Raw genomic sequence first — 27,801 nt, forward strand, 5'->3', positions numbered from 1 at the left:
CTGCCGGCCTGGAGGAGGAAGAAGAAGGGCAGGGCCCAGCGAGGGCGGGAGGGCGCCTCCTCCTTCCTCCTTTCCTTCCTTCCTGCGTCCGAAGCGGAGCTTTCAGCATGCAAATGAGTCTCCCGGGAGGGAGGGCGGCCAATCGGGAGCCAGGCTGCTCCACTGGCGCCCCGCCCACACCTCCCTCCCTCCCTGGGAATCTTCTGTCCTCCAGGCCGGCAGGGGGCGCGCGAGGAAGAAGAAGGGGAGGGAGGGAGGGAGGGCGGAGCAGGGCCAGATTGGGCGCCCACTCTTTCCTTCCTTCCTTCCTGCGGCCGCCTCCCCTTGAAGCATGCAAATAAGCCCCCCCTGGGGCCAATCGGGAGCGAGGCTGCGACGCCGAAGCCCCGCCTACCTCCCCGCGTCCGAGGGAGGGAGAGAAGGGTGACGTCATTGAGGCCCCGCCCCCTTGTCCGCGGGCGGGCGCCATTTTGGGAGGAGGAGGAAGAAGAAGAAGAGGCAAAGGCGGCAGAGAGAGAGAGAGAGGCTGAGGTGAGCGGAGAGGGGGAGAAAGAAAGGGAGAGAGAGAGAGAGGCCTGCCTGCCTGCCTGCCTGCCTGCGGCGCCAACCTCGGCCTTCCATCCTTCCGTCAGCTGCCAAGGAGGAGGGGGAGGCGCCCGGGCCTAGGCAGGCAGGCAGGTGGGCCCTCTCCGCCACCACCACCACCAGGCGGGACCCCCCTCCCTCCCTCCCTCCCTCCTCCCCCCCAAGGGCCGGCCACCCTGTCACTCTGCCACAAGAGGGAGGGTCGGTCAGCACTGTCGCCATCTCCTCACTGGCTCCATCCTTCAAACATGGGGGGGAAAGAGGGGAAGGAAGGAAGGCAGGCTTCCCTGGCCAAAATCCCTCATCCTGGGTGGCCGGGAGTGTCCCCCCCCTCCTCCCCCCCCCCCCCCCGTGTGGCCATGGCCTGGCCGTGCTCCAGAGAGAGGTGGGGGGGGCACTCTCTCCTGACCTTTCCCCCACATACAGTCTGAGACTGGGGAGGCACCTGGGGGCCCCTTCAGCCCACACCCAGGGCAGGCAGGTCTCCTCAGAGGTGGGGAGGGAGGGAGGGAGGCCTCCTGGGAGGGAGGGGCACGGTCATGAATCCCTTCCCAGTCCCTTCCAAGCAGGGCTTCCATTTCTGGCCATTCCCAGGGGGAGGCTGGATGGCCATCTGCCAGGGGTGATTTGAATGCAATATTCCTGCTTCTTGGCAGAATGGGGTTGGACTGGAGGATGGCCCAGGAGGTCTCTTCCAACTCTAGGATTCTAGGATTCTATGAGGGAGAGAGGAGACCAGGTGACAGGAAAACACTATTGGTTAGTATTTATCCTCTCAGGAGAAAAACAAACAGTTGTATTGCAGTTTTTAACAAACAAACAAAACACAAAGTTTGCAAGCTTGATATTCCATTAAATGTCCCTTGACCAGTCTCTGGCCTCTTGGGGTGCCTCTGGTGTTGCTGCAAGAAGGTCCTTACTGGTGCATCATGTGGAAGAAGGGCTCAGGGTGCATTGCAGCAGGTGGTCAGTGGTTGGCTCTTCTCCACACTCGCATGTCATGGACTCCTCTTTGTGGCCCCATTTTGGAAGGTTGGCTCTGCATTTCGTGGTGCCACAGTGCAGTCTGTTCAGCACCTTCCAAGTCTTCTGTGTGCCCAGGGGGAGTCTCTCATTTGGTATCAGCCATTAGTTGAGGTGCTGGGTTTGAGCCTGCCACTTTTGGACTCTCACTTGCTGGGGTGTTCCTGACAGTGTCTCTGTACATCTTAGAAAACTATATCTTGATTTAAGCCTTCGCTGTTCTGGCTGATATCCAAACAGAGGTTGGGTCAGAGATGTCACTACCTTGGTCCTTTCATTACTGGCTGCTACTTCCCGGTGGACTCCACTTTGTGGCCCCATTTCCTAAGGTTGGCTCTGCATCTCGTGGTGCCAGAGTGCAGTCTGTTTAGCGCCTTCCAAGTCGCCCCATCTTCTGTGTGCCCAGGGGGGGAGTCTCTCATTTGGTATCAGCCATTGGTTGAGATTCTGGGTGTGAGCCTGCCACTTTTGGACTCTGGCTTGCTGGGGTGTTCCTGAGAGTGTCTCTGTGCATCTTAGAAAACTATTTCTTAGGACATGAACATTGACACATACAGATTCTATGCAACTACCTTGGATTTACAACTACATGGCTAAGAAATAAAGGGGATTTATATGTCCACTCACCATTCACACACATGTACATGCCTCCATCCTCATGCTCCCAAATAATATCCTATCTGTTTCTCCCTCCTTGGAGAAGAACACCTGTTCGGCCAGACCCTGCTTCCCTGCAGCCTCACAACACACACTTCCAAAACTTCCAAAACTTTTTTCTCTGAGAACAATGCCAAGCTTTAGGTTCTTGTGGATTTTTTCGGGCTATAGAGCCATGTTCTAGAGGCATTTCTCCTGACGTTTCGCCTGCATCTATGGCAAGCATCCTCAGAGGGAGTGAGGTCTCTTGGAATTAGGACAATGGGTTTATATATCTGTGGAATGGCTGGGGTGGGGCAAGGAGCTCTTCCCTGCTGCCGTTAGGTGTGAATGTTTAGCTGATCACCTTCATTAACATTTGAAGGCCTGCCTGAGCCTGGGAAAATCTCTTGCTGGGAGGTGTTAATCTGTGCCTGGTTTTTTCCTCTCTGTTGTTTAGCTGTTATAATTTTAGAGTTTTTTTAATACTGGTAGCCAGATTTTGTTCATTTGTCCAATGCCAAGCTTTAGCTATTGCCCCCCTCAACACTTTGACCTAGGAGAACCCCCCTCCCCCCGGTACGGCGGTATGTTTCTTACACTTTTTCAATGAGTTCCCCATGCAAACGACCGACTCCTTTGATCTCACCCTGAGTTTTTAAACCATTTCATTGCACATGCGGCCCACTCACTGTCATTGTGTTGTTTGTTGCTTTCTTAAGCTGTGTGTATATTGCTTGTTGTATTTATATGCTTTGTACTTGAGATGTTGTCTGTTTAATTTTATTGTAATTTGTTGTTTGGGCTTGGCCTCATGTGAGCCGCCCCGAGTCCCCGTTGGGGGAGATGGTGGCGGGGTACAAATAAAGTTTATTATTATCATTATCATTAAGGACCAGATCTGTGTTTTCCACACAGCAGAACCCGACTCCCTGCACAAAATCCCGGACTCCAAAAGCGCCCTCCTTCTTCCTCTTCCCTTGAGAAAGAAGCCCCAAAGGGACCGGGCTGCTCCCGTGCACATCTGCCACTCTCCATAGGGACACCACCTCTCTCCTTCCCACGGAGCAGAGCATGGCGGGTGGGACAAACACCTCAGGTCTGCCACACTTTGAGCATTACTAGACTGAGTCTTTTGTAGGAATATCCAGCTGATGTCGTCCCGAAGTTGTAAATGAATGATAGGCATCTTCCATCCTGGCTCCATCTCCATTTCCTGGCCAAATGTTGATCTTCTTCATTGGTGTTGACAAACACCGGGCTTGTGTTGACTTCCTTCTTAACATGAGGAATGTTGCAAACATTTTCTTAACTTGAAAGAACCATTGTCACAGTTGTTATCACTGTTTACTTTTCAGTTCTCATTAGCAATTTTTAATTACAGTTCCAGCAAGCAAGTAGTTAGTCATTGCAGGCCTTAATATTTTACTGGAGCTTCCCAAATTAATAGCCCCATCCTTCCATTCATTCCCACGCATATATTAAATTCACATTGATCAAATCTGCACATTGTATTTCTTATTTCAAAATGGGGTTGATCTATCTATCCCTGTGGAATGAGATCCAGGGTTGGGGGGGGGGGGGAGAGAAAGAACTCTTGTCTGTTGGAAGCAAGTGTGAATGTTGCCATTGGCCCCCTTGATAAGTATTGAATGGCCTTGTAGCTTCACAGCCGGGCTACTTCCTGCCTGGGAGGATCCTTTGTTGGAAGGTGTTAGCTGGCCCTGATTGTTTCATGTCTGCAATTCCTCTGTTTTCAGAGTGTTGTTCTTTATTTACTATCATTTATTTTTATTTACCGTGTCAGAAGAGAACCAAGGGTACGGTTGTAATGTATTTAAATACACAAACAATTTTTTTAAACTCAGTAAAAACACTTTCTGTCCTGATTTTACAGTTTTTTTACGACTAGGAGCCAGATTGTGTTTATTTGCATGGTTTCTTCCTTCCTGTTGAAATTGTCCACATGGCCAACAATGTGATGCTGCCGCTAAAAAAGCCAATGGGATTTGGGCCTGCAAAAACAGGAGTGTGATTGTGGACAGCCTGAATGGTTGTGCCCAGATATCCAGGGAAGTCCTGCTCGCCCTGCTTAATTCTGCCTTGGTTAGACCACGTTCCCTGGAATCACAGTGTGTCCACTTCTGGGCACCACAACGGAAGGGAGAGGTTGACTCTGAGCTGGAATGTGTCCAGAGGAGGGCGACTAAAACACTCAAGGGTCTGGAGAACTAGCCCTATGAGGAGCGGCTTAAAGAGTTCTGGTTGTTTAGCCTTCAGAAGAGAAGGCTGAGAGGAGACATGGTGATGGAAGGGAAAGCCATGGGGAGGAGTGAGGGAGCTTCCTTTCTGCTGCCCTGGAGATTAGGACGCAATGGAACAACGGCTTCAAACTACATGAAAGGAAGGAGATTCCACCTGAATATTAGGAAGAACTTCCTGACTGTGAGAGCTGTTCAGCAGTGGAACTCTCTGCCCCGGAGTGTGGTGGAGGCTCCTTCTTTGGAGGCTTCTACACAGAGGCTGGATGGCCATCTGTCAGGGGTGCTTTGAATGCAATATTCCTTCTTGGGGTTGGACTGGACGATGGCCACGAGGTCTCTCCCAACTCTAGGATTCGATGAATCGATTTCCATTTGCCTCATTATTTGCATCCATCCAGTGTGTTTTCCTTCATTTCAAACAAGTTTATTATGAAAATACAGGCGCCCTCCTTAGTTATTTATTTGTTTGTTTGTTTATTGTCCGCTGGGCGTCGTATTTCCACAAGTTTCCAATTAAATTTCTTTTATAAGCACACCCCTGTTGTGATGGCACGCCGGGAAGATTGATAAGGAAACTATACGTGTCCGGCTATTTTCCCCGTGACCATCGGTATGCCCAATAGTTGAACCTGGTTATTTGAACAGGCAGTGCAATGAATATAGGAAAATAGAACTACGGATGACGAGCTGGATCATGATTCTAGTTATGAGACGCTAATGAGTTGTTTACTGCTGTTTAATTACTTAGTGTGTTATTGTGTTAATTGTTTATAAATGGTTTGAATGATGTTAGCATTGAATTTTTGCTGCTGCTGCTGTTAACCGCTTTGAGTCGCCTAAGGGCTGAGAAAAGCGGTATACAAATGAAGCAAGTAAATAAATAAATATATGTAACACCTCCAATATAAGACTCTAAAGACAAGACTAAATTTAATCAATTAAGATTATTATTATTATTATTATTATTATTATTATTACTTTTTTTGTACTCCCAAGGGATTCTGGAGTATGTGTCCAGAGGAGTGCGACTAAAATGATAAAAGGTCTGGAGAACAAGCCCTATGAGGAGCGGCTTAAGGAGCTGGGCATGTTTAGCCTGAAGAAGAGAAGGCTGAGAGGGGATATGATAGCCATGTATAAATATGTGAGAGGAAGCCACAGGGAGGAGGAGGGAGCAAGCTTGTTTTCTGCTTCCCTGGAGACTAGGACGTGGAACAATGGCTTCAAACTACAAGAGAGGAGATTCCATCTGAACATGAGGAAGAACTTCCTGACTGTGAGAGCTGTTCAGCAGTGGAACTCTCTGCCCCGGAGTGTGGTGGAAGCTCCTTCTTTGGAAGCTTTGAAACAGACGCTGGATGGCCATCTGTCGGGTGATTTGAATGCAATATTCCTGCTTCTTGGCAGAATGGGGTTGGACTGGATGGCCCATGAGGTCTCTTCCAACTCTTTGATTCTATGATTCTATGATTCGATGCTGCTTACACAGGCCGAAGCCCCAAAAACACAATACAACAATACAATACCAAGCAAATTAAAAACAATTAAGCAGGAAAACAATAACAGTAACAATACAACAAGACACTATTTACCGAATAATCAAGGTGAATCAAAACAAGGTATACAAAAGTGTCGTTGGATTCTTGATGGCATAGAATTAGAATAGTAAGGTACAGGTATAAGGCACAACTCTGAGGGAAATAACAAAACGATATTCTATGAAAAGTACATCTATACATTCTGGGACATGTACTGTTTAGGTCTTTGGCATGTACAACTATAAACTTTGGTCCCTGAGGCAAATACGTGCTAAGGATTGCCTCCTCCAGACCGCAAGCCAGGCCAGACACTTTCTGGCTAACTACTACAAGCTCTGACCAAAAAGAATGGCAGGAAAAAGTCCTTCCACTGGACTCTGAGCCAGAATAGGCCGAACCCACAGAGCTCGGCCTCTCGGGGGATCCTAAGCTCCGACTCTAAAACTTAGCAGAATGGAACAGTCCACCTCCAGGGAGCAAACAGGGAAATAAACAGAGGGGAAAAACTAGGCCAAGACTTCACACCTGTATTGGGTGACGCCCCCAGACAGTGTGATTGTGGACAGCCTGAATGGTTGTGACTGCAGTCAAGGCCATTCTAAAGAAAGTGACCCTGCCCCTGCTTTCACTTCCATCCATTTGATTCACTTCTAATCCCATTAATTACGCCTCATTCTTTGTTGAATTTCAGTTTGTATCTATAAATCTGGAAATTAAAAATTATGATTGTGACGATGTGTAACTTTTATTCTCATGTTTATGTGTTGTTTAGACAGTGGTTGATAAATGGGAAGTATAAAGGAATATATTTTGTTGGAGATGGTGGCTTGGCATTAGCTGAGTTGCCATAGCAACAGGGGCGGAGCCAACTGCCTCTTCACGGCGCAGCTTTTTAAAAAGAGTCAGTCAGTAAGCCAGTGAGCTACTGGGAAGACTGAGTCTCTGGGTGGAGATTCAGGGAATTAATTGGTGACCAAAGGGGTTACAAAAAAGGACCTGATAGTGATAAAACTACAGGGATTTATTGATTCTGAGTTAAGAATCAAGGTTTGGCTGGGAGCAAATTCTGTTAATAAGCCTTTTAACTTATTTGTTTTATTAGGACAGTTGTCCAGAAGAGTTACATCTGCTTATAGAAACCTCTTGAAGTCTGTGCCTGAGATTACTCATGAAACCTTGCTAATGTAACCAATCAAGATTTGTGCCTCTTGTGAAGAAACAGTTAAACGTGTTATACTCCTGTTAAAATAAACTTGTTACTGTTTTCCTCAAGCCTTGCCTGATACAGTTTCTCTCAAGGCAAACAGCCTGCATAAGAAGTAAAGTCAAGCCAGGGACAGTAAATGCTACGCTATCAATTGAATAAAGCCTTCTGTAATTAATAGTCCCTTTATAAAATAGCTCCTAAGCCGATATTGATCGTTGCCCGGCTTTCCTCACAGATTAGGTGGCAGTAAGCTTTAACCACGCTTCTTCACAAATTGGTGGCATTCGGTGGCATTAAAACGGTCTTCTTCACAACGATTTTCCTCCATCATTGGGGAGGGAATAGTCCTCAAGCCTCAATCACTGGCCGATCCTTAAAAGTTGGTCCTTTCATTGATTCCTTGACAGCAGGGGTCCTCACAGTTTGTAAACAGAGGGCCAGGTCACAGTCCCTCAAACTGTTGGAGGGCCAGATTATAATTCAAAAACAAAAAACATGAATTCCTACGCATACTGCACATATCTTACTTGTAGTGTATACACACACACATATACATACATACACTACACACTACAATAATTAAAATGAACAACAATTTAAACAAATATAAAGTTATTCGTATCTGAATGGAAAGTGTGGGTGATGAGATAGGATTGTTGTTGTTGTGTGATTTCCGATCTTTTCAGACTTAAGCTGATCCTGAGCGAGGGCTGGGTAAATGACCTTGCAGGAAACTTGGAGGTAGAGAAGGTCTCTGGCTTTCATCCTTGATCTTTCGCTTCTTTCTTCACCAGGGAAGTGAGGACTCTTTGGAGCGACCTCTTGGATGCAGTAAGGAAACCAATAATACAGGGAGAAGAAATCCTCTCGAGGCGATGATCTTGCTGAATTCTTGACTTCACTTACAGATAACAAAGGAAAAAAAAGAAGAGTCAAGTCTCTGTATTGGAATTAAACACCTATTTCATTCTTGACATGGAGGAGAAAACATCTAAGTGCCTGGAGTGTGGAAAGAGCTTCACTCGGAGGTATTGTCTGCAGGAACATGTAAAGACTCACACTGGGGAGAAACCCTATTCCTGCCTGGAGTGTGGAAAGAGCTTTGCTCATAATTCAGTTCTGCATTCACATCAAAGGACTCACACAGGGGACTTCCGGGGAGCTAAGATGGCGGCAGGCAGGACGCGTTAGGAGCTCCTAAGCGTCAACCTTCCAACTCTCGACTGGTGGGCGATTGTACGCCCCCCCCCCCCACAGCGGAAGAAAGCTGAAGGGGAGCGCCAAGGCCCAAAGACCCTGCTGACCCCAAGAACCTTCTCCCCTCAAGGGAGGGGGTCGGTGGGTAAGCGGGGCGAGGCCAAGCGAGTCGAGGGGAAGGGAAGCTTGGCTCGGTCCGAGCCTAGCAACAACTGCAGCCCGGCTCTTTTTATTCCAGAAACGCAATATAAAAGAAGGAATGGCGGCAAACAAGGCGGCAAACAAAACAACAAACAAGGCTGTCTATGGGGAAGAAACGTAAGTGCCTTTCCCACCTTTACCGCCTAATTTATATTAAATTTCCACCTCTCCACGGTGGGTCTGTCTCTTAAGAAGTGCACTTTGAATTGAGGTCTCGAGGAGACGCGGAAACGCGGAAGCGAAGGGCCACTCCTAGCCCAGGGAAAAGTTCTATCCAACCCAGCTACTGAGACGGATTTTAACCTGCCCAGAACTCAAAAGAACTCAAAAGAAGAGAAAGCGAGAGAGATTCCCCCCCCCCTTCTTCCCGAAAACCCCTTGGAAAGATACTCTAGATAGAAGGGGCCAAACAAACTCACCTACAGTGGGAAAACCCGATCCTCTCCTCTCCTAGGGGAGCGATCCGACGGGGACCAGTCTCCTTTGGAGCCGGCCCGGCAGAAACGCCGAGCCGACCAGGGCGAGCGAGACACGATCTCGCGCAAACTCGCGAGAAGGCGCGGGAGGACGCTCACCAAAGCACGGGAGAGGAGGGAAGAAGCCGCTGTAAACCCCTTTGAAATCAGAAGCCCAGAGCTCCCAAGGGAGGGGGCCTGAAGAGGAAGTGCAGCTCCCCGCGTATAAGGAACCAGACTGAAAGGAATTAAACCGAGAGGGCCCGCGGAGAGAAGAAAGGGGGAAAGAGGTAAAGGCTCTTCTTTCTTTCCAGCCTCTTAAAAACGCGGCGTGGGTAAGGGAGAAGGGAGGAGGGTCAAAGACTGTGAAGACTTCCAGGTCTAAGAAGAAAGGGGTTTGGAGACAGAGAAAGGAAAAAAGGGAAAAAAAAAATCCGAAGGAAAAAGCAATAGAAGAAAGGAGGAAGAGAAGAAGGGGAGTAGAAAGAGCTAATTTGAAAAAACAAAGAAGGGACGCGAGGAAAACCAGCAAGAGTGAGGGGCTCATGCCTGGCATAGCCAAATAGAGTATAATACTCAACACCTAGCAAATTCCCCTCCCCCCCCTCTAACCTCCCTCTTGACCAACTAAGACTTTCCCACCCCCACTCCCACATCTATATAAGGAAGAAGGAGTAAAGGGAGGGAAGAAAGGAAGAAGGGAAGAAGGGAAAGAGAAGGAGAGAGAAGGGGAAAAAAAAAACCATCTGGAAACTCAAAAGACTGAACATTACCCCTCTCTCCCAACGGAATCTTTCCCCCCCCCGCTCAAACTTCCCCATCCTTGAAGACCTTCCCCCCCCCCCACCTCCTCAAAGGTGCCTTGGGGACTCAAAAGAAAGCAGAGAAGGAAAAAAAAAGTGTGAAGACTCCCCACACGCAACTAAACACCAGCGTACCAACTCTGCAGACTTTCAATCTCAAACTCTGCTACCCACATTACTCAAAACAACATGACGACCCCCAAGAATAAAATGGAGAAAACTGACAAAACGGACAAAGAAAATAAGGACACCAAAGAAGCCAAAGAAATGAAAGATCCAAAAATGCAAATGAGAAAGGGCTCGTCGACAGAAGACCCAATTAATAAAGAGATCCTAAAAGAGATATTGAAAATAGCAGAAAAACAAAACGAAATCCAGGCAGACCTCAAAAGGATTGAGACAAACCAAGAAACCCAACAGAAAAACCTACAAGAAGAACTAAAATCTCTAAGAAAAGAACTAACCTCAGAGGTGAACTCAATGAAAGAGGAGATGAACAACATGGCCAAAGATATTAAAACAATTAAGGAAGAGAAGAAAAAATCAGAAGAAGAACAAAGAAATATCGACCTGAAAGTAAAGAAACTAGAATCGGAGATGGCAAGAACTAAGGAAACTCAAGAAAGACTAGAAATGAAAGATCTAGAGTTCCAACTGAGATATAGAAACATCAAAGAGGACCCTAATGAGGACTTGAGGCAAATAATTATTGATATGACGGCGACCATGCTGAATAAGGAACAAAAAGAGGTCGACCCAGAATTAGATAGAATATACAGGATTTCGACAAACTTCTCGAAGAAAAACAAAACTCCAAGGGACACAATAGTACATTTTACGAGGAAGAAAACCCGGGACGAAATTCTGAAAATTAACAGTAACTCTCCACCTTCCTATAAAGACAACAAAGTAACCATTATGAAAGAATTCCCCCAGTCAATCTTAGCCAGGAGAAGGAAATATTTCTTTCTCTCAGATGCCTTAAAGAAAGCGGGCATAAGATTTAGATGGGAATTCCCAGAAGGTATGACGGTGACCTTCAAAGAGAAAAAATACCAAATAACCAACGAAGAAAAGGCAGAGGAGTTTTATGAAACCCTCAGGAAGGATCAAATAAACTGGCCATCAGATCACAGACTTCTAGGGGGGAAGCAGAAAAAGAGGCGCTTCAGCTCACCAGAGTATGACAGACAACAAAGGCCTAAAATGAAAGAAGTTCCTGTTAAACACCCAGAAGGCGACATCGGATTCGACAGTAAGGAAAAGACTCAAAATAATCAAAATGGAAATGAACGACTGTAAGACACAAATAAAGATTTTTTGCAATAATGTAAATGGTCTTAATTCTCCCTCTAAAAGAAAGAAACTATTTAGAAAAATTAAGAAAGGAAATTACGACCTGGTAGCCTTGCAGGAAACCCATACGGCGCAAAAACACGCATTCCACCTAACAAATAGAGAGATAGGCAGTGAATTCTACTCTTTAGCAATGGAGAAGAAAAGGGGAGTAATAGTCTACGCAAAAGAGAAACTAGCCCCGAAATTAGCATTCAAAGATATGGAAGGGAGAATAATAGGCATTACTATAAAACAAGGATTTAAAACCATATTAATATGCAATTTGTATGCGCCTAACGGCCCAAAAATAAAATTCATAGCAGAACTAAATGAAAAAATCCAAAAGACACAATTTGACCACCTAATACTGGTTGGAGACTTTAACGGAGTTATAAACAGCAAGTGGGATAAAAGTAGAGTAGAGAAGAAAAATAAAGGAGACAAAACCAGCACCCTCCCACAGAAATTCATTAGATTTAAAGAAGAATGGGACCTAGAGGACTCCTGGCGAACCCTAAATAAAGACAACAGGGACTTTACTTTCTATTCGGGAAGGCATAACAGCTGGTCCCGTATAGATATGATCTGGTCCTCAAAATCCATCAACCCCCAAATTTCTAAAATTAGCATACTCCCCAGGGACCTGTCAGATCATTGTGCCCTAGAACTAACTCTCAATCAGAGGAAAGACATCTTCAGATGGCGCTTAGACGATAACTTACTTAAAGAAGAAAAAGACATAAAGAGTAACGCCGACCTCCTAAAAGAATATTTTGTTCTGAATGACACGGGAAACATCACAACAGAAACCCTATGGGATGCAGGTAAAGCAGTTATGAGGGGTCACCTCATAAAACAAAAAGCCAAAAAGAACAAGCTAAGAAAGCAAAAAATGGAAGAACTGAAAAATGCACTTGAAAAAATGGAGCAAAAATTTAAAAGGAATGTAGAAGACAAGAAAGTAAAGAAGGAACTAGAAGCCTTAAGGAAACAGAGAAACATCCTGGAAACAGAAGAGATGGAGAAACAACTAAAATTTATAAAACAGAAAGAATTTCAACAGGCCAATAAACCTGGGAGGTGGCTTGCTCGGAAAATAAGAAAGAAAAAACAAGGGAGCCACATCGTGAAGATAACCACCAACGAGAAAGATGTAACCACGGACTATGACATCTTACAGGAATTTGGCAACTACTACGAACAACTATATGACGAGAGACAAAATAAGAAAGACGAAATTATGACTTATCTCGGACACCAGAAACTAGAGAAGATCTCGGACCAGGATAGAGACCAATTAAATAAAGAGATCACAGAAGAAGAGATAAGAAAAGCGATTAAGAAGCAGAAACCATCAAAAGCTCCAGGCCCAGATGGGTTCACGGCCACTTATTATAAAACATTGAGCGAGACAATTATCCCCTATCTGAAGAGAACTATGAACAAAGCATTATCAGAAAAGAAGATCCCCGACTCTTGGAAAGAAGCCACCATCACGGTCATACATAAAGAAAACACGGATGCTTCGGGAGTGAAAAACTACAGGCCTATCTCTTTACTTAACCAGGACTATAAAATATTTACATCAATATTAAGTGAGAGATTGAAGACCTATCTATCTAAATGGATAGGCGAAGAACAAACTGGTTTCCTCCCAGGGAGACAAATGAACGAGAACACAAGGAACATCTTAGACTTAATCGACTATTACGATTACCACCACCAGATTGAGGTAGCCTTTATTGCGGTCGACGCCGAGAAGGCGTTCGACAACTTGAGATGGGAATTCTTCTTATCGATCTTAGAAGAAATGGATTTTGGGCACAACTTTATTAATGCCATAAGAGCAATTTATAACGAACAATATGCTACCTTATGGATAAACGGATGCCCTTCAAAAAAGATAACCATAAAGAAAGGCTCCAGACAGGGGTGCCCCCTGTCTCCCCTCATCTTTATATTATCCCTAGAGATTTTGTTAAGAAACCTCAGATCCGACAAATCGATCCCACCACTAAGCGTCAGCAAACACGCCCTAAAGTTTCGAGCATTCGCAGATGACCTGATATGCGTCATAGAAAATCCAAGAAAACAGGCCCATAAATGGCTCTCAAAAATAGAGGCGTTCGGAAGATTAGCAGGATTTAGGATCAATAAGGAGAAATCAAAAATCCTAACAAAAAATATAACAAAAGAACATCAGGAAGAACTCCAACTTCAGACGGGTATGTCGATAGTCCCAAAATTAAGATACTTAGGTATAGTCATCTCAGCCAATAATTCCCAGCTCTTCAAAAACAACTATGAACCAGTCTGGAAAAAGATTAAAGAAGATCTGAAGAATTGGACCAAATTAAAAATATCCTTACTTGGAAGAATTGCCATCATTAAAATGAACATCCTACCGAGAGCTCTCTTTCTCTTCCAGAACCTCCCAATTATACAAAACAAAACTCCATTCAAGAACTGGAACAAGATAATAAGAGAATTCATCTGGAGTGGGAAGAAACCCAGAATAAAACATATACACATGGTAGATACAACCACGAGAGGAGGTTTAGGTCTTCCGGACCTGACCCTCTACCATGACGCTTGCGCCTTAACCTGGGTCAAAGACTGGATCCTCCTAGAAAAAGATAAATTGCTAGCGCTTGAAGGATATAATCTAAGGGTAGGGTGGCACGCCTACCTATGGCAAAACCAAACTAGGAAGGAAAAAAACTTTAATAACCATGCACTAAGGAGACCTCTCCTCAGAATTTGGAACAAATATAAAAGAAGTTTTTACCCAGGAAAAACACCCATGTGGTTATCCCCATTGGAAGGGGAGCAAAGGAGGCTACTGGGATGGAGAAATTGGCCCACCTATAGAACTTCAACTAAGAAGAAAGAAGGCTCATTACAACTGAAATCAAGAGAAGAACTGACTAAGGAATTCTCACCATTCTCATGGCTCCACTACTTCCAATTAAAAGAACATTTCAATAAAGATCAAAAAGAGGGCTTTATGGAAAAAGATATATTCTGGGAAAAGGTCCTACGCAAGGGGAAAAAAAATGTAACATCAACATATAATCTACTTCTAGAAAGGGAAACAGAGCAAGAAAAGGTCAAAGAGTGTATGATCAAATGGGCGAGAAACATCAGGAGGCCAATAAGATTAGAAGAATGGGAACAGATATGGAAAAAGAAGATAAAATACACCTATGCCACCGTATTAAAGGAAAACTGGTATAAGATGTTCCACCGTTGGTACATGACGCCCCAGAGAATAGGCCAGATGTACAAAAAAGCCAACAATAAATGCTGGAAATGTGCAGACCAAGTGGGCACCTTCTTCCACCAATGGTGGTCTTGCCCCATAGCCCAGAAATACTGGAGAAGAATTAACGAAACCTGCGAAAAGATTTTCAAAATTAAGATCAAAGATAAAGCAGAATGTTATCTATTGGGTATCTTCAAAGAGGAATGGAAGCTAGAGGTAAATAATGACATACTATTTACATACTTAACAACTGCGGCAAGATTGGTTTTCGCTAGAAAATGGAAATCAAAGGATATTCCATCAGAGCAAGACTGGATCAATAAAGTAATTGAAATCAGGGAAATGGATAGACTGACCTACGCACTGAGAGAATCGAACGGCCGTCCTCTGAAGAGGACAGACTGGACCCTTTTAAATGACTTCCTCTTAACTTAAGAGAAAGTTTACTACCGACACAAATTAGAGGAGTGACTACTCCAAACAGGAGAAAACCAAGATTCCAAAGAGATAGACTACAATCAAAATCCCACTTAGAAGAAATCCATCAGAGAACGTGGAGATGTTGGATTAGGAAGTCCTCCCTCCCTCCACCCCCTCCTCCTCTCTCCTACGACCCCCCCCTCCCCCCCTTCTCCTACCCCTTCCCCCCCTCCCCCCCCCTCCCCTCCCTGGTCTTTTTAACTTTTTTGTATAAATCTTTTTCACCTTTCCCCTTTACTGTGTTATAATATATTCTGTGAAAAAACTTTTTCAATAAAAAAATCATTAAAAAAAAAAAAAAAAAAAAAAAAAAAAAAAAGGACTCACACAGGGGAGAAACCCTATACGTGCCTGGAGTGTGGACGGAGCTTTGCTCATAATTCAGGTCTACATTCACATGAAAGGACTCACACTGGAGAGAAACCTTTTAAATGCCTGGAATGTGGAAAGATCTTTGCTTATAGTTCAAGTCTACATTCCCATCTAAGGACTCACACTGGACAGAAACCCCATAAATGCCTGGAATGTGGACAGAGCTTCACTCATAATTCAAATCTACGTAGACACCAAAGGATTCACATTGGGGAGAAACCTTATAAATGCCTGGAATGTGGTCAGAGCTTCACTCGGAGTTCAAGTCTACGTACACATCAAAGGACTCACATTGGGGAGAAACCTTATAAATGCCTGGAATGTGGTCAGAGCTTCACTCGGAGTTCAAATCTACGTACACATCAAAGGATTCACACTGGGGAGAAACCTTATAAATGCAATGAATGTGGACAAAGCTTTGCTCGGATTTCAGGTCTACATTCACATGAAAGGACACACACTGGAGAGAAACCTTATAAATGCCTGGAATGTGGACAGAGCTTCACTCATAGTTCAGGTCTTCGTTCACATCAAAGGACTCACACCAAAGAAAAACCCTATACATGAATGGAGTGTGGAAAGACCTTTGCTTATAGTTCAGGTCTACGTTCCCATCTAAGAACTCACATGGAGGAGAAACCCTATACATGCCTTGAGTGTGGAGAGAGGTTCACTCAGAGTTCCCATCTAAATAAACATGAAAGAACCCACACTGGGGGGAAAACCTTATGAATGCTTGAGCTTCACTCAGAGTAGACCACTATGTTCACATGAAAGCACTCACACTGGAAAGCCACCCTATAAATGCCTGGAGTGTGGACAGAGCTCCACTCGTAGTTCACCTCTACATAAACATCAAAGAACTCACCCTGGGGAGAAACCACGTAGAGATATAGCATAAAATCATAGAATCATAAAATAATAGAGTTGGAAGAGATGACATGGGACATCCAATCCTGCGATGATTTTATAAGCTTCATGTGCTTTTATGGATTTGACTATTTAAAAAAACTATTAATGATGTTCAATACAGTTTTAATATTTGTATATTTTAAGTTGTATTGCGACGCTTTTAATTTGTGAGCCGCTTTGAGTGTCTGAATGGAGAGAAAAGTGGGAGATAAATAAATATAATGGGAACCCCCCGCCATGCAGGAAAAGCTCAATCCAAGTATCCCTGAGAGATGGCACGTGGAAAGAGCGTCCCTGAGAGTTGACGTCTACAAGACATAGAATTCCCATTGGAGGGAACTGTGGTCATTGATCCCAGAGAGACTCTAAGGCAGAGCTTGCCAAACTTTTCATGTTGGTGTCACGTTTTAGACACGCATCCTTTTCTGACACTGTAATCCAGTTTAAGTAGCCAGACAGAGGTTAAACCAACTCCATATAAGATTTTCAATACATATAATAATATATACAGATAGGTGTCATATACTCTTTCTGTATAAATAATCCTTGTGCAGTTTCCTCTGTACCTACTCCATGTATTACATCGCAAACATTGTTACCAATAGATTTTATTTCCTTATTTTTATAAACTTATTCATTTTAGTGGTAATTACTGCAATTCAATCAACAAATTGGGCAGATAAACATGTCATAGCAGTACTTAGACATGAATGCACACGCACTCCACATCTGTCGTGATTATCTGAGGGGAGGAGAATGACCAGGGACACAATCAGCCCGGTGGGAAGTTCTCAGAATTAGACCCAGGTCTGCTTGTTCATTGGTTCGTGTACTTTGTGTGTCCGTACAGGAGTGTTTGAGTGGTGTGTGCTTTTCCGTATTTGTAGTTGTGGCAGCCCCTCAATGAACTGTATGGTTTTAGCATTATGTATTGTAAACATACTATGTTTCTCTTTTCCTTAATGAAAGGCATGTTTACGAAAAGGGGATTTTGAAGGGCGTAAACCTCCTGTGGGAAAGGCAGATGGAGCCGGGGTTGAAGGCATCCTCTAAGGCAGTGGTTCTCAACCTGGGGTCCCCAGATGTTTTTAGCCTACAACTCCCAGAAATCCCAGCCAGTTTACCAGCTGTTGATGAGGTTTATTTATATTCCTGTGGAATGATGTCCAGGGTGAGAGAAAGAAAGAGAGAGCGGCCAAAGTAGGATAGCTGGGACACTACGCTACTTGCGCAACGTGGGTCTGAATTAATGAGGCCTGCTTTTGGGTGATGAGATAGGATTGTTGTTGTGTGCTTTCCAATCTTTTCAGACTTAGGTTGAACCTGAGTGAGGGCTGGGTAAATGACCTTGGAGGGCCGCATCCGGACCCCGGGCCTTAGTTTGAGGACCCCTGCTTCACACACTCTCCCGTCGTTTTCCTTTGAAGTTCATCAAAAACTCTTCTCTTGTCTAAATCCCACTTCCCAGGACTTTCCCCCTCTCAGGCTGTTTTGCATATGCTTATTTGGGCATTGTTGAGGTGGCTTCTATGAGAGGATCCCTCAGAGCAGATGCCCTTTCTTCCCAGGTTGGGATTTATTGTGTTGGTCACTGCAAAGACAAGGAAGAAAAGGGGGAAGAGGGCAAGGGTGGAAGGTGCTGTGCGGAAAAGGGAGCTGTGCTTGCCTTTGCATGCCATCCTGTGACTGTGCCAAGGGAAGGAATGGCCCAAAGGTTTTGGATTCGGTGGTGGAGAGGCAGGGTCTTGGTCAGATGCAGGATTCCTTGGGGAAATGGCAGAAAATTTGGTGGCATCTAAATTTGGTGTATTGTCAAAGACTTTCAGGGCTGGAATAACTGGGTTATTGTAGGTTTTTTGGGTTGTATGGTCATGTTCTGGAAGCATTCTCTCCTGATGTTTTGCCCGCATCCCTGGCAGGCATCCTCAGAGGTTGTGAGGTTTGTTGGAAACTGGAAAGTTGGGTTTATATATCTGTGGAAGGTCCAGGGTGGGAGAAAGAATTATTCTCTGTTGGAGTCAGGTGTGAATGTTTCAATTGGCCACCTTGATTTATCAAACCTCACAACCTCTGAGGAAGCCTGCCACAGATGCAGGTGAAACGTCAGGAGAAAATGCTTCTAGAACATGGCCATACAACCTGAAATACCTACAACACCCCATGTAATTTGGGATTCTCAGAAAGGAGACCTGGGACTCCTGAGGGGAAAGGAGGCAGCACAGTCATCTTGGTGTCCCTTCTGAGCATTGAGCCCATTCCTGGTCATTCAGGGACACACATGATCCAGCGAATGGAGCCCTTGAGTCTTGCCAAGGACCGCTCCTTTCTCCCGGCCTGCCAGCCTTCCATTCCTTTTCCACATTTCTCTTCATCCCAATAAAATCAATATGATGCTCCAGAATTAGGATTTCCCCATTTTTCCTTCTCTCGTTCCTTTTTTTCTTCCTCCATCCCTCTCTTCTTCTGAATTCATTTCCTTCTTTTCAAAGAACCATTGATTCCCACGGCTGGTCTCTGGATATGTGCGTGAGGCCCCAGTGTCTGCCTTTCTTGGTATTTCCATTCTCAACGTGACCCATGAAGGGGAAGGGGGAAATCTTGGAGGTAGAGGAGGTCTCTGGCTTCCATCCTTGATCTTTCTCTTCTTTCTTCACCAGGGAAGGGAGGACTCTTTGGAGCAACCTCTTGGATGCAGTAAGGAAACCAAGAACACAGGGAGAAGAAATCCTCTCGAGGCGATGATCTTGCTGAATTCTTGACTTCACTTACAGATAATAAAGGAATAAAGAAGAGTCAAGTCTCTGTATTGGAATTAAACACCCGTATCATTCTTGACATGGAGGAGAAAGCGTCTAAATGCCTGGAGTGTGGAAAGAGCTTCACTCGGAGGAATCATCTGCAGCAACATGTAAGGACTCACACTGGGGAGAAACCCTATTCCTGCCTGGAGTGTGGAAAGAGCTTTGCTCATAGTTCAGGTCTACGTTCACATCAAAGGATTCACACTGGGGAGAAACCCTATAAATGCCTGGAGTGTGGAAAGAGCTTCACTCGAAGGCATAATCTGCAGCAACATGTAAGGACTCACACTGGGGAGAAACCCTATTCCTGCCTGGAGTGTGGGCAGAGCTTTGCTGAACGTTCACATCTACGTATACATCAAAGGATTCACACTGGGGAGAAACCCTATAAATGCCTGGACTGTGGACAGAGCTTTGCTGATAGTTCACATCTACGTAGGCATCAAATGACTCACACTGGGCAGAAACCCTATAATTGCCAGGAATGTGGACAGAGCTTTGCTCAGATTTCAGGTCTACGTTCACATGAAAGGACCCACACTGGGGAGAAACCCTATATATGCCAGGAATGTGGACAGAGCTTTGCTCAGATTTCAGGTCTATGTAGACATGAAAGGAAACACACTGGGGAGAAACCCTATAAATGCCTGGACTGTGGACAGAGCTTTGCTGATAGTTCACATCTACGTAGGCATCAAATGACTCACACTGGGCAGAAACCCTATACATGCCTTGAGTGTGGACAGAGGTTCACTCAGAGTTCTCATCTAAATAAACATGAAAGGACCCACACTGGGGGAAAAACCTTATGAATGCCTGGAGTGTGGACAGAGCTTCACTCGTAGTTCACCTCTACATAAACATCAATGAACTCACCCTGGGAAGAAGCCATGTATAGACATAGCATAAAGTCATAAAATGATAGAACAATAGAGTTGGAAGAGATGACATGGGACATCCAATCCTGCAATGATTTCATAAGCTTCATGTGCTTTTATGGATTTGACCAATTTTAAAAAATATTAATGATGTTTAGTACATTTTTAATATTTGTATATTTTAAGTTGTATTCCAACGCTGTGCTCACACTTTGTAAACAGAGGGCCAGGCCACAGTCAGACAACAACAATTCTTTATTGATTAGTCAATTTTGGCCATATCAAAACATGCAAAACATACAAAAAACATACACACTTGCCCATACATACAGTAAAACCATATATGAATACAAGGCATCCCGGCCTACTGGCCTGTCAACCCACTCCTCAATGATTGTGCAACTACAAGATAAAAAAAATTAAAAGATTAAAAATGGATTCATTCCTTAAAGTAGGGTTTGGGCAGGGGCGCGGGTAGGTTAAACTAGTGGCATGTCCATATTAAGTTTATAAGTTTGAATTTTGTTGATGGCAGCAAGGTCACCTCTCTCTGCTTCTATCTCCTCACGGATGGCTAGTGCTTGTTGCGTAAAAAGGGTGCCAGGCCACAGTCCTTCAAAGTCTTGGAGGGCCAGATTATAATTCGGAAAAAAAACCCACCATGAATTCCTATGCACACTGCACATATTTTATTATTAGTGCGTATATATATATACACACAATACAATAATTATAATGAACAACAATTTTAACAAATGTAAAGTTATTAGTATTTCAGTGGGAAGTGTGGGTCTGCTTTTGGGTGATGAGACAGGATTGTTGTTGTTGTTGTTGTTGTGTGCTTTCCAATCTTTTCAGACTTAGGTTGACCCTGAGCGAGGGCTGGGTAAATGACCGTGGAGGGCCGCATCCAGCCCCTGGGCTTTAGTTTGAGGACCCCTGCTGCACAGTCTCTCCCGTCGTTTTCCTTTCAAGTTCATCAAAAAGTGTTCTCTTATCTAAATCCCACTTCCCAGGACTTTCCCCCTCTCAGGCTGTTTTGCATATGCTTATTTGGGCATTGTTGAGGTGGCTTCTATGGGAGGATCGCTCAGAGCAGATGCCCTTTCTTCCCAGGTTGGGATTTAGTGCGTTGGTCACTGCAAAGACATTCCTCGGAAGGACCCTGGATGGAAAGCCCGTGTTTCTCGAGCTCTCCTTCCGCTGCTGGAAACCTTCCCTTGGACAGAGGACGAGGAAGAAAAGGGGGAAAAGGGCAGAACGTGGTCAGGAAGAAGACCTTGTGGGTGGAGCTGTGCTTGTCTTGGCATGCCATCCTGGGGCTGAGCCAAGGGGTGAGTGGCCCAAAGGGGACTTCCTCCAGCAGAGACTCATCATGTAAACGTCTCCACCAAGCCTCAACGTGGTTTTGGATTATGTGGTGGAGAGGCAGGGTCTTGCTCAGCTGCAGGATTCCTTCAGGAAAAGACAGAAAATGTGGTGGCAGTAGGCATCTAATTTGGTGTATTGTCCAAGTCTTTCAGGGCTGGAATAACTGGGTTGTTGTAGGTTCTTTGGGTTGTGTCCAGATGTGAACACAATGATGGACAGGGTATAGGGATTTTATCTTTGAAGATCCCCACCGCTGTCACCAATTGTCCAGTTATGCGCGAACCAATTGTACAGGTGTGGATGATTATGGAGGGAATTAATCTCAGGCCTCAATTGTGTATAAGAATATATTATAGAGGAGGCCAATTATTACTTGTAAATTAAGGTAACTGCCACCAACGTGAGGTATTTGAGGTACCACCGATGAGATCTGGCTTTACAGATGCAGATTAATTGAGATGAGACGGTCTTCAACAAAAGATAACAAGTTTATTGTGTACAAAGCGTATGCTTGCAGGCTGTTAAATAACTTATAGAACTTTGAATATCACTTGGTTTGTAATACAGTCCACTCTTCCAAATAACACAGCATGTGGCTAACTTTTACTGAGGTGAAGCTCTTTAGTGAACAACGTTTCCTACTATGAATAGCCTTCCAATTTGATCTTTCCTTGATCAAATATCTGATCTCTAGTCCTTCCTTGACTAGGGACCTTAACAAGCTTCCTTAGTCTTCCTTGTCTAAAGAAACTGGCCAGGTTTCTCTCTTCAGCCCTTCTAGACTGGAAAAACCTCCAGCTGCTCACACACACCTCTCTCCCAGGCTTTTCAAGCCTCCACACTCACTCACACCCTCTCTCACTGCCCCTTTTCCAAAGACGCACATAACTTTTCCTGCTTGGCTCCGCCCACTTCTCACTCTCCTGAGCTAGCCTGCCCGGTCTCCTTGGCAATGCTCACTGTGGATTCAAACCACATAACTCTAGTTTTAGCTACTGTTACAAACACAAACATACAACCTGTGCAGAAGTCATTGATACTATGTATGTGTTTAACAGTTAAACACATACATAGTATCAATGACTTCTGCACAGGTTGTATGGCCATGTTCTAGAACAGTGGTTCTCAACCTTTCTAACACCGTGACTCCTAAATATGGTTCCTCAGGGTGTGGTGACCCCCAACCATAAAATTATTTTCGTTGCTCCTTTATAACTGTAATTTTGCTACTGTTACGAATTGTAATGTAAATTGTAATGTAAATATGCAGGATGTGTTTTCAATGTTACAAATTCAGCATAATTAAATAAGATTAATAAGAAATGAATATGTTTGGGGGGATATGGAAAACAGATGATGGGATTTGCAGTACCTTCAACCGATTCAGCTCTGGCTTCCACAGGTCACTGAGACCTCCACACAGAACTCGCATGTGAAACAAAAAATACTGGAGGGGTTTGGGAGGAATTGAGAGTGATTTAAGGGAGATGTAGTTTACCTACATCTGGAGAGCATTGTGAACCCAAACAACTATGGATCTGGACCAAACGTGGCATGAATATTCAATATGCCCAAGTTTGAACACTGGTGGAGTTTGTGGAAAACAGACCCTGACATTTGGGAGTTGTAGTTGCTTGCTGAATAGTTTTCATGCCATTAAAGAGCATTCTGAACTCCAACAACCATGGAATTGAACCACACTTGGCATATAGGATTCCCATGACCAAAAGAAAGTACTGCAGAGGTTTGGGGGAAATAGACTCTGACATTTGGGAGTTGTAGTTGCTTGCTGAATAGTTTTCATTAAAGAGCATTCTGAACTCCAGCAACCATGGAATTAAACCACACTTGGCATACAGGATTCCCATGACCAAAAGAAAGTACTGCAGAGGTTTGGGGGAAATAGACTCTGACATTTGGGAGTTGCGGTTGCTTGGAGGTATAATTCCCCTGTCATTAAAGAGCATTCAGAACACCAACAATTATGGAATTGATCCAAACCTGGCATACAGAACTCCCATGACCAACATTAAATACTGGAGAACTTTGAGGAAAATATACATACCTTGACATTACGAAGTTGCTGTTGCTTAGTGCATTACGGAGGAGTCTGGGCTCACGTGGGAGGATCCACCACGCTGCCTAGCCTTACATGGAGCCTCTTGCCTGGCTCACATCCCTGCCGGCTGCCAAGTGGCGAGATCCAGGCTTCACACTTTGGAGCCCTCGGCTGGCAAAACCCCAAGGCAGCCGAAGGAGGATTCACGTGAGGCCAGGTCTTCCAGTTAGAAGCCCTCGGCTGGGCTGCGACCTTGCCGGAAGGCAGGACTGCACCTCAGCCGAAGGAGTCTTCGCGTGAAGGGAGGCCTCACCTGGGTCGTGGTCTTGCCGGAAGGTGGGACCGCGGCCCAGCCGAGGGCGTCTTAGCTCTAGGCAAGCCCTAGGCTGGGTCGCGGCATTGCGGGTTGGGCCTAAGGAGACGGCCTCGCCTCCTTAGGCCCAAATAAATGGTCAAATGAAATGGCCAAACAAATAGTCGCAATGCCGAGGTTGAGAACCGCTGTTCTAGAAGCATTCTCCTGATGTTTTGCCTGTATCTCTGGCAGGCATCCTCAGAGGTTATGAGGTTTGTTGGAAACTGGAAAGTTGGGTTTATATATCTGTGGAAGGTCCAGGGTGGGAGAAAGAACTCTTGTCTGTTGGAGCCAGGTGTGAATGTTTCAATTGGCCATCTTGATTTATCAAACCTCACAACCTCTGAGGAAGCCTGCCACAGATGCAGGCGAAACATCAGGAGAAAATGCTTCTAGAACATAGCCATACAACCCGAAAAACCTAGAACACCCCATCTAATTTGGGATGCTCAGAAAGCAGACCTGGGACTCGTGATGGGAAGGGAGGCAGCACAGCCACCTTGGTGTCCCTTCTGAGCATTGAGCCCATTCCTGGTCATTCAGGGACACGCGTGATCCAGCGAACAGTGCCCTTGAGTCTTGCCAAGGACCGCTCCTTTCTCCCGGCCTGCCTGCCTTCCATTCCTTTTCCACATTTCTCTTCATCCCAATAAAATCAATATGATGCTCCAGAATTAGGATTTCCCCATTTTTCCTTCTATCGTTCATTTTTCTCTTCCTCCATCCCTCTCTTCTTCTGAATCCATTCCCTCCTTTTCAAAGAACCATTCATTCCCACGGCTGGTCTCTGGATATGTGCGTGAGGCCCCAGTGTCGGTCCTTCTTGGTATTTCCATTCTCAACGTGACCCATGAAGGGGAAGGGGGAAATCTTGGAGGTAGAGAAGGTCTCTGGCTTCCATCCTTGATCTTTCTCTTCTTTCTTCTCCAGGGAAGTGAGGACTCTTTGGAGCGACCTCTTGGATGCAGTAAGGAAACCAATAATAGAGGGAGAAGACATCCCCTCGAGGCGATGATCTTGCTGAGTTCTTGACTTCACTTACAGATAACAAAGGAATAAAGAAGAGTCAAGTCTCTGTATTGGAATTAAACACCCGTATCATTCTTGACATGGAGGAGAAAATATCTAAATGCCTGGAGTGTGGAAAGGTTTTCACTCGGAGGGATACTCTGCAGCAACATGTAAAGACTCACACTGGGGAGAAACCCTATAAATGCCTGGAGTGTGGCCAAAGCTTTGCTTTTAGTTCAAGTCTACGTAGGCATCAAAGGACTCACACTGGGGAGAAACCCTATAAATGCCAGGAATGTGGACAGAGCTTTGCTCATAGTTCAGGTCTGCATACACATAAAAGGACTCACACTGGAGAGAAACCCTATAAATGCCAGGAATGTGGACAGAGCTTTGCTCAAAGTTCATGTCTACATAGACATCAATGGATTCACACCGGACAGAAACCCCATAAATGCCTGGAATGTGGTCAGAGCTTCACTCAAAGTTCAAATCTACGTACACATCAAAGGATTCACACTGGGGAGAAACCCTATAAATGTCTGGAATGTGGACAAAGCTTCAATCAGAGTTCTCATCTACGTACACATCAAAGGATTCACACTGGGGAGAAACTCTACAATTGCCAGGAATGTGGTCGGAGCTTCACTGAGAGTTCAAATCTACGTACACATCAAAGCATTCACACTGGGGAGAAACCCTATAAATGCCAGGAATGTGGACAAAGCTTCACTGTGAGTGGCCATCTACATAGACATCAAAACACTCACACTGGGGAGAAACCCTATATGTGCCTGGAGTGTGGACAGAGCTTCGCTCATAATCCAGGTTTGCATTCACATAAAATGACTCACACTGGAGAGAAACTCTATAAATGCCTGGAATGTGGACAGACTTTCACTCATAATTCCAGTCTACATAGACATCAAAGGACTCACACAGGGGAGAAACCCTATACGTGCCTGGAGTGTGGACAGAGGTTCACTCATAATTCAAGTCTACGTACACATCAAAGGATTCACATTGGGGAAAAACCTTATAAATGCCTGGAATGTGGTCAAAGCTTCACTCATAGTTCAAGTTTACGTACACATCAAAGGATTCACACTGGGGAGAAACCCTATTCCTGCCTGGAGTGCGGAAAGAGCTTCACTCGGAGGGATAATCTGCAGCGACATGTAAAGACTCACGCTGGGGAGAAACCCTATACGTGCCTGGAGTGTGGCCAGAGCTTTGCTCGTCGTTCACATCTACTTTCACATGAAAGGACTCACACTGGGGAGAAACCCTATAACTGCCTGGAGTGTGGACAGAGCTTCACTCAGAGTTCAGGTCTGCATTCACATAAAAGGATTCACACTGGGGAGAAACCCTTTTCCTGCCTGGAGTGTGGACAGAGCTTTGCTCATCGTTCACATCTACATTCACATGAAAGTACTCACACTGGGGAGAAACCCTATACATGCCTGGAGTGTGGACAGACTTTCATTAGTAATTCCAATCTACATAGACATCAAAGGACTCACACAGGTGAGAAACCCTATAAATGCCTGGAATATGGTCAGAGCTTTACTCAGGTTTCAGGTCTGCATTCACATAAAAAGACTCACACTGGGTAGAAACCCTATTCCTGCGTGGAGTGTGGACAGAGATTTGCTCATCCTTCACATCTACATTCACATGAAAGGACTCACACTGGGGAGAAACCCTATACATGCCTGGAGTGTGGTCAGAGCTTTGCTTTTAGTTCAAGTCTACGTAGGCATCAAAGGATTCACACTGGGGAGAAACCCTATAAATGCCTGGAATGTAGACAGAGTTTCACTCAAAATTCGGGTCTACATAAACAACAAAGGACTCACATGAGGGAAGAAACCCTATACATGCCTTGACCCACACTGGGGGAAAAACCTTATGAATGCTTGGAGTGTGGCCTGAACTTCACTCAGAGTAGACCACTACGTTCACATGAAAGGACACACACTGGGGAGCAACCCTATAAATGCCTGGAGTGTGGACAGAGCTTCACTTGTAGTTCACCTCTACATAAACATCAAAGAACTCACCCTGGGGAGAAAACATATATAGGCATAACATAAAGTCATAGAATCATAGAGTTGAAAGAGATGACATGGGACATCCAATCCTGCTTTGATTTTATAAGCTTCATGTGATTGTATGGTTATTACTGATGTTCAATACAGTTTTAATATCTGTGTATTTTAAGTTGTATTGCAACACTGTTAATTTGTGAGCTGCTTTGAGTGTCCGAATGGAGAAAAAAAGCAGGATATAAATAAATATAATAATGATAATCCCCCGCCATGCAGGAAAAGCACAATCCAAGTATCCCTGAGAGATGGCACGTGGAAAGAGCGTCCCAGAGAGTTGACGTCTACATAGCCTTCCCATTGGAGGGAACTGTGGTCATTGATCCCAGAGAGATTCTTAAAACAGAGTTTTCCAAACTTTTCATGTTGGTGTCACGTTTTAGACACGCATCCTTTCGTGACACTGTAATTCAGTTTAAGTAGCCAGACAGAGGTTAAACCAACTCCATATAAGATTTTCAATACATATAAGAATACAGATAGGTTTCATATAATATTTCTGTATAAATAATCCTTGTGTCGTTTCCTCTGTAGCTGCTCCGTGTGTTTCATCGCAAACATTGTTACTACTAATTTTATTTCCTTACTTTTATCAACTTATTCATTTCAGTGGTAATTACTGCAGTTCAATCTAGAAATTGGGCAGATAAACATGTCATGACAGTACTTAGACTTGAACGCCCCCGCACTCCACTTCTGTCGTGAGTATCTGAGGGGAGGAGAATGACCAGGGACACAATCAGCCCGGTGGGAAGTTCTCAGAATTAGACCCAGGTCTGTTGGTTCATTGGTTCCTGTACTTTGTGTGTCCGTACAGGAGTGATTGAGTGTTGTGTTCTTTTCCTGATTTATTTTTGTAGTTGTGGCAGCCCCTCAATGAACTGTATGGTTTTAGCATAATGTGTTGTAAACTTACTATGTTTCTCTTTTTCTTTTTCT

At 44.7% G+C, this 27,801-nt stretch overlaps 2 protein-coding genes across 2 annotated transcripts; both read left to right on the forward strand.

Moving 5' to 3' along the window:
* Positions 1-446: 446 nt before the first annotated feature.
* LOC137096897 (zinc finger protein 436-like) lies at positions 447-22,380 on the forward strand. The gene is made up of 2 exons (XM_067467179.1): positions 447-531; positions 18,934-22,380. The coding sequence occupies exon 2, from the start codon at positions 19,113-19,115 to the stop codon at positions 19,887-19,889; it is 777 nt and encodes a 258-aa protein (XP_067323280.1). The 5' UTR covers positions 447-531; positions 18,934-19,112; the 3' UTR covers positions 19,890-22,380.
* Positions 19,143-27,768, forward strand: LOC137096884 (zinc finger protein 420-like). The gene is made up of 2 exons (XM_067467165.1): positions 19,143-19,184; positions 24,671-27,768. The coding sequence occupies exon 2, from the start codon at positions 24,850-24,852 to the stop codon at positions 26,368-26,370; it is 1,521 nt and encodes a 506-aa protein (XP_067323266.1). The 5' UTR covers positions 19,143-19,184; positions 24,671-24,849; the 3' UTR covers positions 26,371-27,768.
* Positions 27,769-27,801: the final 33 nt, after the last annotated feature.

Source organism: Anolis sagrei, chromosome 4, assembly GCF_037176765.1.
Source record: "Anolis sagrei isolate rAnoSag1 chromosome 4, rAnoSag1.mat, whole genome shotgun sequence".
Lineage (NCBI taxonomy): Eukaryota > Metazoa > Chordata > Lepidosauria > Squamata > Dactyloidae > Anolis > Anolis sagrei.